The 12,927-nt window shown below is 36.0% G+C and overlaps 1 protein-coding gene across 2 annotated transcripts in view; it reads right to left on the bottom strand.

Annotated features, from left to right (window-relative positions):
* SCYL2 (SCY1 like pseudokinase 2) overlaps positions 1-12,927 on the bottom strand; it is a 58,281-nt gene that overhangs the window by 5,825 nt on the left and 39,529 nt on the right. For both annotated transcript variants that reach the window (XM_055085258.1, XM_007103361.4), the window contains 6 exons: positions 10,870-10,983; positions 9,468-9,600; positions 7,492-7,610; positions 2,583-2,683; positions 924-990; positions 691-786 (listed from right to left, as the gene is read on the bottom strand). In XM_055085258.1, the coding sequence (XP_054941233.1) occupies positions 691-786; positions 924-990; positions 2,583-2,683; positions 7,492-7,610; positions 9,468-9,600; positions 10,870-10,983 (630 nt within the window). The remainder of the gene's footprint in view (positions 1-690; positions 787-923; positions 991-2,582; positions 2,684-7,491; positions 7,611-9,467; positions 9,601-10,869; positions 10,984-12,927) is intronic.

Below are 12,927 nucleotides of genomic sequence, written 5' to 3'. Positions count from 1 at the left end.
CGTACCGCAAAAAAAAAAAAAAAAAAAAAAAAAAAAAATTTTAGAAACTCATCAAAAAGCTAAGTAAAAAGGAAACAACTTTTTTTTAATGTGAACAATTTCTTTCACTGCTAATGTCTGCATCAAATTCAACATCTGTCTTTTTCTTATATCAACTTTGCCAACCTATAAGCTCGCAGTATGTCCTCTTACAATTTTGTAAACCACAATGTCTAGTAGTTCCTTGGCTCTACACATACAGGTACTCATATCTGTTGAATGAACAGAAGAAAACTGCCCTCAGCAGAAATTCTAAACTGACATATTTTTTATATCGGATGCTAACCAACATTTCAATTGGAAAGTATCATTTTAAAGTTTGTTATTCAAAATCAGAATCAGAGAAGAGACACTGTAGAATTTATCAAGGGATGTGACGGGCAAAGTACAGTAGAAAGGACAAAGAAGTCAGGCAACCTAGAAATGTTACCAACATGGGAGACTGAATAATAAAGGAAGTTAAAAATCTTAAGCATGTTTATTCTCAACATGTGTCAGGTCATGCATGATCCACTGATAACTTTTAAATTTCATAAAGATAATTAAAGAATGTTTCTTATTAAGCTAAATAGTATTTCCCAACAAAAATCTGTGGTTTTAGAAGTTATATAATATAAATACAAGTACTAAAAGAACAGTAAAGATACTTACTCTTTTATGTTTACTCTGTAACCCATCCTCTTTATTTTCTGATTCACCACTAGTCAGAAGGTCTGCTCCAATGTTGTTAAAGACTTTGTCAATATGCTGAAATACAAAAAGTCAACCAGCTGAATGACGTGCAAGATTGTGATTTTACTGCTTAAAGATCAGAGGCCCCCGAAATGGAGCACACTATCAAGCACTTTTTTTCAAAAACTAGAATAATCTAAATATCTTCTTACCTGAGACCCAACATTTGTAACTTTTGTCTCCTCAGAAGCATTCATTTGATTTCCTATATCCAAAGATCTGTAAGAGAGAGTTATGACAAAGCAATAAAAAGAAATGTATGTTTTAAAAATACTTGTACTAAAAATAGTTCATCCACATGGAATTTACTACAATCTAAACAAACTGCAACTTCATTCTTTAAGAAGAGTCATAATCTTTTTCATTATTTACTACTATTAATGTCTGCTTGCCCCAAAAATGAACATTTGTACACACGTTTTTGTTTTTTTTTTTTTTCGGCGGTACGCGGGCCTCTCGCTGTTGTGGCCTCTCCCGTCGCGGAGCACAGGCTCCGGACGCGCAGGCTCAGTAGCCATGGCTCACAGGCCCAGCCGCTCCACGGCATGTGGGATCTTCCGGGACCAGGGCACGAACCCGTATCCCCTGCATCGGCAGACGGACTCTCAACCACCGCGCCACCAGGGAAGCCCCTTACACATCTTTTTTTTAAAGCTCAGCATTTGAGATTTACTGGAGAATTTAGTGTCATAAAACCAGGCAAGCATGGTTCTTACCATAGGAGAGTTTACAGCTCACTGAGAGACAAGATATGATATGGGAACTTAATATGATTAAGTTCAGAATCTGTGATTCTAACAATAAATGGTATAATCACTGAATAAGAGATGTGGGCAAGATCTATGCCTTGAAAAACAGGTAAGATATAGATAGGAAGGAGAAAAAGAGAAGGTTCATTTACACCTCAAGTATAAATAATAGAAAATTTCTCTCTGTAATTTTTAAAGATTATTTTTCAGGGTTCCTAAGTTAATATAGTCAATCCATTAAACATGATAAATATATATATCACAGAATACTTAGTGCATACAAAGGGCTATTTCACATCATTCTACACCTTGTGTATTTATTTCCATAAAGCCTTCATCTTACACTGGAGCAGAACCTAAAAAGTTTCTTTTGGGGGACTTGGCTCATGATTGATATCAATTTTACTGATTTTCAGATGTCTCTGACTCAGGATTAAACTTTAACAGGCATCCTAAAATCATGTTTTGCCTCTGGAGCAAAGAATATAGTGGAGATTTGATCATAAAAACTGGTATTTTCCACTGAATAATTTTTACCCTTCCCCTCTTCCTTTGAATACTAGTATTTTGCAAATAATTTAGAAAATCCTCCCTAAAAACAAACAAACAAAAAAAGAGGTACACGCTGTGGTACTACATATGGAATGAATTCTCTATAAATGTTTCTGGGGTTAGAGAAAAAAGAAGGAGAAATCAAAACACCAGGATTTCACAGATTTGAAAAATATTTTTAAGTGGTGCTCTTGGCAATCAGCACCCTGAGTTTACAATGCCAGTAGCTAATGTGACAAGAGATTTTCTTAGAAACAGAATTTTCTTTATGTAGAGAAAATGCTAAGGTTACATCCTATTATGCTTCTGTATTCAGAAATGACATCAGATTTTCAACAACATTCTATTTAAACTCAGTTCAACTTAATATGTTGGAAAATTTTTATATGCTTTACATATAGTCAAATTGAAATCCTTCAATTTTTCTAGTCCGTATTTGAGAAAATCAACCATGACATAACTTTAATGTCACTCCTAGACCATGTGCAAATTCATATGCAACCTACTTACTTCTGCTGTTCTTGCATTATATGAAGTTGCTCCAGTTTAGTCTTATGTTCAGACTCCAATCTATTAAGCATCTCTTTTATGACGGAAATGAAGGAATTGAACTGGTGTAATAAGAAATTGATATGGTTATAATGTTTCGAGTTAGCCACAAAAGTAATCTAATAAAATAATTCAACAAATTATTCATAACATTCTCTATTTTTATCAGAATATGACCCACTCATAGCACTGATGACATAAGAATAGTATATTTTAGCTCAATATATCATAGCAAGCTTTTACAGTATCTCTGTATGGTGGTGATATAGTTGATGAGATTTTTAAGTTCCAGAAAACATGTTCTTAATAAGTTTTATATCCTGAGTTACCTAACAGCTATTATTCAGCAGTCTTATATAAATTCAACTCCAGCAGTTATTACATATTGATTTTTCTAGACTAATCCAAAAATGACCATCTAAATTTGTACATATCTGAAAACAATCTGCTTAATAATGCATAAAAAATTACTCTTCATTCAGATCATTATAAAAATGACATTTGGCTAAAATAAGCCTTGTTTTCTAAAAAGTTAGTAGAAATATTAAATATACATAATCTAACTTCCAAATAATTAAAATTCATAGAGTATATCTAATTTAAAGTTAAACATAGTTTAGGGCTTCCCTGGTGGCGCAGTAGTTGAGAGTCCGCCTGCCAATGCAGGGACATTTGGCTAAAATAAGCCTTGTTTTCTAAAAAGTTAGTAGAAATATTAAATATACATAATCTAACTTCCAAATAATTAAAATTCATAGAGTATATCTAATTTAAAGTTAAACATAGTTTAGGGCTTCCCTGGTGGCGCAGTAGTTGAGGGTCCGCCTGCCAATGCAGGGGGCACGGGTTCGTGCCCCCGGTCCGGGAAGATCCCACATGCCGCGGAGCGGCTAGGCCCGTGAGCCATGGCCGCTGAGCCTGCGCGTCCGGAGCCAGTGCTCCGCAACGGGAGAGGCCACAGTAGTGAAAGGCCCACATACCGCAAAAAAAAACAAAAAAAAAAACAAAGTTAAACATAGTTTAAGCTTTGGTTAAACTTTAAATAATAATTTTTTAATTAATTAATTTGTTTGTTTTTGGCTGCATTGGGTCTTCGTTGCTGCACGCGGGCTTTCTCTAGTTGCGGTGAGCGGGGGCTACTCTTCATTGCGGTGCGCAGTCTTCTCATTGTGGTGGCTTCTCTTGTTGCGGAGCACGGGCTCTAGGTGCGCAGGCTTTGGTAGTTGTGGCTCACGGGCTCTAGAGTGCAGGCTCAGTAGTTGTGGCTCACGGGCTTAGCTGCTCCCCGGCATGTGGGATCTTCCCAGGCCAGGGCTCAAACTCGTGTCCCATGCATTGGCAGGTGGATTCTTAACCACTGCACCACCAGGGAAGCCCCTAGTTAAATAATTCTGATGGTACTTTAGGATCATCATAAACAATTTCTTTTAATAATACCACATATTACAGGAAGACTCTAAAAACTGCTTTCTTCCCCTCCCCAAATCTTACAACTACATCTTTGGGCTGGGTGCTTATAAATACACTATTTTATTAATCCTCACAACTCTGCAAAGTAAATTTATTAGTATTTCTATTTTATAAATGAGGGAACTCAGGCTCAGCAAGAGAGAAAGCAACTTACTCAGAAATACTAAATAACTTATATGGCAGAATTAGAATTCATACTAAGTCTGTCTCCAAAGCTTGTACTCTTTTCTACTACGTTATGCTGCGTCTCAGCCATGCTCTATCATCCATTTATCCTCTGTCTGACCATAAGAGTAACAAAAGGCATATTTCCTTAGCTGTTTACCATGACTGACTCTTTGCTGATTAGTTTTTTTAACTTTCTAACAAAATATAACATACACAGAAAAGTATACATATTAAGTGCACATCTCAAAAAATTCACAAACTGAATTTAACCAGTAGCCAGAAAAAGAACAGAACATTGGCAGCACCCCAGAAGCTTCCTCGTGCCCCCTTCTAGTCATTTCCTACCCTCCCTCGCCATATGACAAAACACTATTCTGACTTCTAGCAGTGTAGTTTTAACCGTCTTTGTGTTTCATATAAATGGAATCATTCAGTAGATCCTCTTCTGTGTCTGGCTTCATTTGCGCAACATAATGTTTGTAAGATTCATCTATATTGTTGCAGCATTAACATAGTAGGCCTGCACTGCTATCCTTGGAAAAGCCTGCTTGCAAGGTTGGCCCTTGGCTGGTGTCCAGGAACTCAGATTTTGGGAGGTTCCCACTATTAACTGATAATAGTGGCTCACTGTGCCTAAGTGGAATTTGAGTACCAGGCAGGGGGTGCTACTTGATCAGCCCCCAATAAAAATTCCAGGCACCGAGTCTCCAATGAGCTTCTCTGGCTGGCAATATTTCAGACACACTGTCACAAGTCATTACCCAGGAAATTAAGCACATTCTGTGTGACTCCAACAAAAGATGACTCTGGAAGCTTGAGCCTGGTTTCCCCCAGACTTTGCCCCATGAACCTTCTCCCTTCACTGATTTTGCTTTATATTCTTTCACCATAATAAATCATAGCTGTTGAGTACAACCATTAGCTGAGGCCTGAGTCCTGGTGAATCACTGAATCTGGGGGTGGTCATAGGAACCGTTCCCCAACACAAGTTGTGATTGTGTTTGGATTGCTGCATGGTATTTGCTCTTTTTTAATCAAATGCTAAAAATGTATTTTCCTAAGTTACTTTATCTTTGTCACATAATGTATAATGTACTTAGATTATTTTAAATCAGAACTGACAGAAGAGGGCAGTCTTGAATTAGGAACCCTGTCCATGAAATAGGAAAGCAGACCACATCCATGCTAACTATTGTAAAATACCAGATGACATGAATCTAAATATTTCTGCTATGAAAATAGGCGTCCCCAAAAAATCAACCATAAAGCTGAAGAAAACTAACACACTTCAAATGTAATTATATATTCTAAAATAAGCATTTGAGAATATTTTAAAACACCCTAAATCATAAATATGAGAACTAAGAACAGAAATGACCAAAAGTTGAAGACTATCTTAGGCATGTTATCTTTCTATTTTCCCCCAATATTCATTCTCCCTTTTTGCCAATCCTAATTTCAACCCTGCCATCCAAGATATGAAGAAATTATCAAGACAAAAACTGAAATCTAAGGACACAAACCTTCAGGGGCTTACCCTACCACTTCAAATGAAATTTTGGATCTGATTAATTTTACAAATTTCTCTAATTTGAACACTCCATTCACTCAGCACTCTCCCCTATGCCAAAAGCTCTCTTGCTTAACTCTCAGCTTTCTGCTTCCTTCATTGCTCTAATTCACTTTTAGTCTTTAATTCCAAACCTTGCCAGCCTATCCATTTCTGACACTCTCAGTTAAACAGTAACCCTTCCCCATCTTTTCCATTATACATCATTAAACATTAGTTTTATGGTGAACAAAATGCCTTGCCATTACTCTGTACCTCAAATTTTCTCTCAATTCAATAAAAATTTTTGTTTCTGGCACTGTACTAAGTACTGGGGATGTAATGAAGAATAAGCTATAACAACCAGCCTTCTGGGAAAGTCAGACACACAAGTATATAGCTGTGACAACTACAGTGATAGAGGTATGCAGAGGTAATTCTATAATAACCTTTGAGTACATAGTCCCTTTCCTCAAACATTTACCACATCTTGAAAGTTCAAATACCTAAACCAGATGAGCATTTTAAAGTCTGCCTATTCCAGGGCTTTCACTGTCGTGGCCCAGGTTCAATGTCTGGTGGGGGAACTGAGATCCTGCAAGCTGCATGGCATGGCCAAAATAAAATAAAATAAAATAAAATACAATGAAAGTCTACCTATTCTAGTCTCAATTTATCTTTTTTTTTTTTGTGGTATGCGGGCTTCCCTCTGTTGTGGCCTCTCCCGTTGCGGAGCACAGGCTCCGGACGCGCAGGCTCAGCGGCCATGGCTCACGGTCAATTTATCTTAATATCATCACTCCCTGATTATATTATAGGTACCTCTCAAACTGTATTATTCATTCCCTGTGGCAGATACACTCTAAAATGGTCCCAATTATCTCCTCATTCTGCTACTCTGTCTTTGTGTAATCCCCTACCTTCAAACATTGGCAGGACCTGTGACTTGCTTGTAACCAACAGAATATGGCAAAGGTAATGGGATGGCATTTCCTTGATTACATTATAAGAGACTATAACTTCCATCTTTCTAGCGGACTCTTTCTGGCTTTGATGAAACCAGATGATGCCGTGTTGGAGGCCCATGAAATACGGAATTCACAGTGGCAACCAGCTAACAGAAAGCAACAAACTGAGGCCTTTGGTTCAACAGTGTGAAAGGAATTTAATCCTGCCAACGACCATTGAGTGAGCTTAGAAACAGATCCTCCCCCAGCTGAGCATTCAGATGAGACCTCAGTCTTTGACTGCAGCATTGTGAGAAACTCTGAGCAGAGCATACATGCCCTGGCTTGGCTGACCCACAGAAACTGTGAGATAATAAATCTATGTTGTTTTAAACCCACAAGTTGTGGTGATTTGTGAGGTAGCAATAAATGAATACACAGCCCAGACATATTTTTTTTCCCTTTGTTCATGTCAATTTCACAGTCCCAAATTTGAAGTAGTCCCCAATTCTATACATCTTTCAAAATTCTGCTCATTTACTATCTCCCAATTAGGCCTCCAATAATCCATCCTTCCAACTCACATACTCCTTACTTTGAACCCACAAACTTTCTTCATTTATCTCTTTGGCATATTTTTCCTTGTTTTACCAATTTATATGTAATATATTTATACATTCAATGCCAAGAAAACAGTAAGCTGAATAAATTGAATAAAGCACAAAACTACTCCTACCTGATTGAGATTAAGATTGTTTTCAATACTCAGGGGAATCAGATGAGGCAATACTTTTCCAGCCAACTGCTCTTTGGTGATTCCCAACTTCTTATGAGTAAAAGTACATTTGTAAATACCTGACAGAAAAGAGTAAGACAAATGTTATAATTCAGTACCACAAATCAACAGAAATCAGAAAAACAGTGTATCTATATGAAATCTCTTGATAATCAGTGTAGTTACAAATTTTTCCTTATAATGCTTAGAAGAAGGATGCTCTTATATATGGATCAGAATGATTTCAGCTTTACTGTCAGTTTAGATTTAACATACCATGACACATTTATCCTGTATTCTTTTGGTTTTAAGAACACATTTAATGATAGTATAAGATTAAAAGTCTATCAGAACTAGATACAGTTCTTACAGTGCAGCAGTAAGGCTATAGAATGTCTCTCTATTCTGAACACATCTAAATATATATTTCAGACATCTCATTCAAACTTGAGACATCTATTTAAAGTGTCTAAGTATAGGTCCTATACCTTTATTCACTTCTTTAACCAGTCAGATTCAACATCTCTGAACCTTAATAATTTAAGTCAATTCCACACAGCCCTTCCCTGTTGTCTTACCTATTTACTCAACTTTCAGGACCCTGCTTGATACACCTATTGCACAAAGCCTTCATTTGGTAAACTGAGTACGTTTGCTCCTCATTCTCTGAATGCTTTTGTGTTATAAGTGTTTTGTATAGAATCCAAAGCTTTAGAACACACCATCTCCTGTTATTCTGCTGTTAATGCACACTTCACTTACATACTCAAAGAATAACTTTGAGTGCCCATTAAATGCTTATTTGCAGGGCACTAGGCTCATTACTTTCCCTTCAGTTGGTCTCACTGATTCTCACAAAACTCCTATAATGATATTATTTTTATCCTCCTTTGATAGATGAAGAAACTTTTCAAAGTCACTCCAGGAACTGGCATAGCCAGGACTGGGGTTAGGGCTCTTTCCACTACATCAAACTCCTTCTCAAGAAGACTAATTTCTTTGAGCTCAAAAGTTTCACACCATATCACAAAAGTTCTATGTCTACAGAGGTCCACAACAGATTACTTACTGATCATTTCTACAAATATTTACTGAGGGCTTTCTATAAATCAGGCACTATAGTAGGTATTAAAGATACATGGCTGAATAACATAGTTTTTCTTCAAAACTAACAAAGAACTTCAAGTTTAGTAACTTGTTAATGTTTCTGTGATTCCACAGCTAGGTCTATCTCTATTAGTACAGCAGACCCTGAACATTTCCAGATTGGGCTTTAACTATTTATAGGCAATTTCAGAGTTTTTTTTTACAGAGTGATTTATAATTATGCTGACAGAATAGAATGTGCTGTAAGGCCAATAATGCTTCATCGGCACATCACTTAGCAGTGAAAAATATTTGTTCAGACCTAAACATATCTAAATTAAAAACCAGCTCTACCAGTTATCAGCTGTATAACCTTGAATAACTTACTTCACCCCTCTGAGCCTCAGTTTGCTTACCATAAAACAGAAATAACAGTACCTATCTCATTAGATTTTGAAGAGGACAAAATAAGGTAATGCAGAGAAAAGACTCAGCACAGTGCCTCTTACAAATCAGGTACCAAATAAACATCAGGTATTACTATTAAGACTGGTATCAGCATTTCAAGTAGTTTTGTTTGCCTCTCTTATTTAGTACCATTTTATAGAGAAAACTACATGCTATCATGATATCTGTGAAGCCAGGATTCCCAAATATCTTATTCCTTTATAAATGTCAAGTACTACCGCTTTTGCTAAAATTAACACAAAGAAAAGTTATATCATGGCATTCTTTCAGTTACTGAATGCTATATACATGAAGAGTACAAAATGGTTTTATAGATTGAAAAGTTTACTTGCATAACTGTAAAACAATAAAGTAGCATCAAATGACATTGAGTTTTCAGCTACCTAAAATTCCCATGAGGACCGCAGGTTCCTTGGATGGAATTTGTTGTAAGAATGGCAGAATATCATCAAGTACAAACCACTTATCCAAGTATTCCAAAATCTTTCCTAAGCATACTAATGAATTTACACGTACCTATTAAAAGAGGTAAACTGAATTAGTCATTTAAAGTCTTTGCAATCTAGACCAAAATATTTTAAGTATGAGTATAATCTTCATATAGGTATATGTTAAAACCTCAAGAATAAAAGTAGGTTTAAAAGCTCTTGTCCTTTATTAATATAGAAAATTCACATATTTATAAATTCCCCTAACTTGTTTCAAAAAGAATCTTTGATTGCTTTGCCAGGATACTAGGTAGCTAAAGGTAAGGAATGATTTTAATTTTATATCTTTTTAAATAAGGTAATTAGGATTTGAAAAGCTTTATTACACATTTGTTTGCTAAGAATATTTCCTTGGGGTCATTTGAATTATAAATGAGGACTAAATTTTCTCACCAAGTGATTAATTTTACTGGGCTTCCAGTATTTTTCTCTAATTCAGGTTCAAGTCATTATTAAACTAAATATTTTAACAACATGTGAAAAGTATATTTGTCCTACATAAAGTTTTATATTTCGAAATATATCTTTAATACAGTTACTAAAACCTGATATTTAGGAGCTCTTTTATCACAATTCTATCAATTGTGATATCTATATTCTCTTGACTACTTTGATAAATATTTCACACCTTACTTTTTTAGCTAGAATTTGTTAAGATAGAATACTTTTAGTCAGGATCATAATATCAATAAAACTTTTTTTTTTTTTTTTTGCGGTACGCGGGCCTCTCACTGTTGTGGCCCCTCCCGTTGCAGAGCACAGGCTCCGGACGCACAAGCTCAGCGGCCATGGCTCACGGGCCCAGCCGCTCCGCGGCATGTGGGATCTTCCCGGACTGGGGCACGAACCCGTGTCCCCTGCATCGGCAGGTGGACTCTCAACCACTGCGCCACCAGGGAAGCCCAAAACTATTTTTTTTTTTTTAAAGTAAACTAAGAAAAGCAGAAAACAATTAGTTGGTAAAAAAAACCAAAAAGCACCACATTTCTGCAAGAAAGATGGAAAAAAAATAAACTGTGGCTTAAAGCAGAAAAGGGTTAAGAAAAAAAATTATTCAAATTTTCTACTGAAGCACTCAAAGTTAGGGGACAGGGAGTAATGTCAGGGATGGAATACTGTAAAATTATATATCAGGGAAAACTACAGCTATTGCTCACTTTCATAGTACTATATATAGTCTACTTATAGCCATGACAAAATATATGAACAAACTATAAAAGGGTTATTAAACAATAAGAAAATTATTTAAGCCAATGAGAAGTGAAAGAAGAACAAAAATTAATATGCGATTACTTACAGCGAGGGAAGACGTTTGCAGACATACATTTTTAATTCTCGGTATCAAGGCATTTTTCATGGATGGGTAGTCTATAAGATTTGCAAAGGTTGGAATGATGTTTAGACAGAGTTCCTATTAAGAAAATAAATTGGATCAATCTTAGAGAAAGACTCTCACATACTAAAAAACATTTTGCATATGCATGGCTAATTTGTCACATAGCTTGAAATAAACTTATGTATGGTATATAATTTGATCTTTTCAACAACTGTTTGAAAGAAAAATACTTATTATCAATTTTGAATTTTACAGATGAGGAAACAGGCTCAGAAGACCTTGCTCAAATTCACGCTAGGTCATACAACCAGCATATATACCAGAATTCCTGATCACATTCCTAGTTTCTTTCCCTGATAACACAATTAATTCTTCATTTATTTTTAAAAATAGGAACATCTAAAAAGAAAAAGTAACATCTAAGTTTTGCTATCTTTCACAACAAGGGAAAATCAAGTACAAAGTCACGTAAAACTATTCCTCTTAAATAAGGAACTTCTTAGCTCTTACGTATATCCATATGATGGATATAATACAAACATTTTAAAATATATTTTCAAAGACTGTTTAACAATATCAAGGATAAAATGCAATAAGATACTATTATATAATCCCATTTTTAAAATCTGTCTACAGGCTTAGGGAAAAAAACTGGAAGGATATATCTGGGAATGTTAACTGTGGGCATCTCTGACAGAGGATTTTAATTTCCTTTATATTTTTAACTATTTCTAAATTCTGAAGCTAAAGCAAACATAAATGACAGAAACAGGAAAAGTTATTTAAAACATTCTTGTTAGCTTAATGCCATGCCATAGTGTAAATGACTGAAACTGGGAACTCCAAGGATAATGGAAGAAAGGGGGGACGATGGAGGATTAAATGAGATAAAAAAAGAACAGGAAATGGCTTGAGAATTAACTGGCTGAAGAACCTAATCTCAGATACCTTATAAGGTAGAATGATCCTTGTAGGAAAGCAAAAAAGAGATTACTGAAGAAAATGGGGGTATAAACGTATATCAGGGAAGGAGTTATTGACAATATTTGATAAACTTAAAGACATTCATTTATGGTTAGCAGATAGAAATGAATCAACCACTAAAAATCTGTTATCAGTATACTGGCAAGTATTTTATTTGCTTTAACTTATACCCAGACTTCCAAAAGGCAGATAGAAAGAAAAGAGTTAATATTAATATCTATTCAGAAGTATAATAATTAAGTAGGTGATATAACTTGAGGATAATAAATACAAACTACATTTAAGGGACTATTTTCCACAGATGGTAGAGAATGAGCAAGGATGAGCAGTCAGTGAGATACTGTGCTCCTGTTACCAGAGGGGAACAGGGAAGTTCAGCCCTTAACTGATATCAGAGTGACAGAGAGAGACCGACTGCACACATGCACTATGCCATAAAATCCAACAGTAGGTTACAAAGAGGGAAATCTTAAATTATATCTAAATCACTTAGCTAGAGGAGGGGAGAACCATAGGAGGAGACAGAGTAAAGAATCTAACAACAGGAGGTTGAAAAAAAACAAAACAAACAAAAGGAAGTCCAATTAGCATATTCTCAGGAACTTCTGCCTATTATTTTCTATTTTCTCTGTAACTGGTGGTGGTGAGGGGAGAATGAAAACAAATTCTACGTTTATTTAAAGGTAAATAATTTTAAAAACTGGTTCTCATATACATTTCTATTAATGCCTCTAATGACCCTAACTTTTGTAAACCATCTTCTACTTTTCCAAATACTTTTCTAAACTCTCTCTAGCCTCTTAAATAGTTCGAATCAAACTTCAATTTAAAAATACCACTCCAGGAGCTTCCCTGGTGGCGCAGTGGTTGAGAGTCCGCCTGCCGGTGCAGGGGACACGGGTTCGTGCCCTGGTCTGGGAAGATCCCACATGCCGCGGAGCGGCTGGGCCCGTGAGCCATGGCCGCTGAGCCTGTGCTCCGCAAAGGGAGAGGCCACAACAGTGAGAGGCCCGCGTACCGCAAAAAAATAAAATA

The sequence above is a fragment of the Physeter macrocephalus genome, chromosome 6 (genome assembly GCF_002837175.3).
Source record: "Physeter macrocephalus isolate SW-GA chromosome 6, ASM283717v5, whole genome shotgun sequence".
Lineage (NCBI taxonomy): Eukaryota > Metazoa > Chordata > Mammalia > Artiodactyla > Physeteridae > Physeter > Physeter macrocephalus.
Note: the sequence above shows the minus strand (reverse complement) of the source record. Positions and strands in the feature narration are given on the sequence as shown.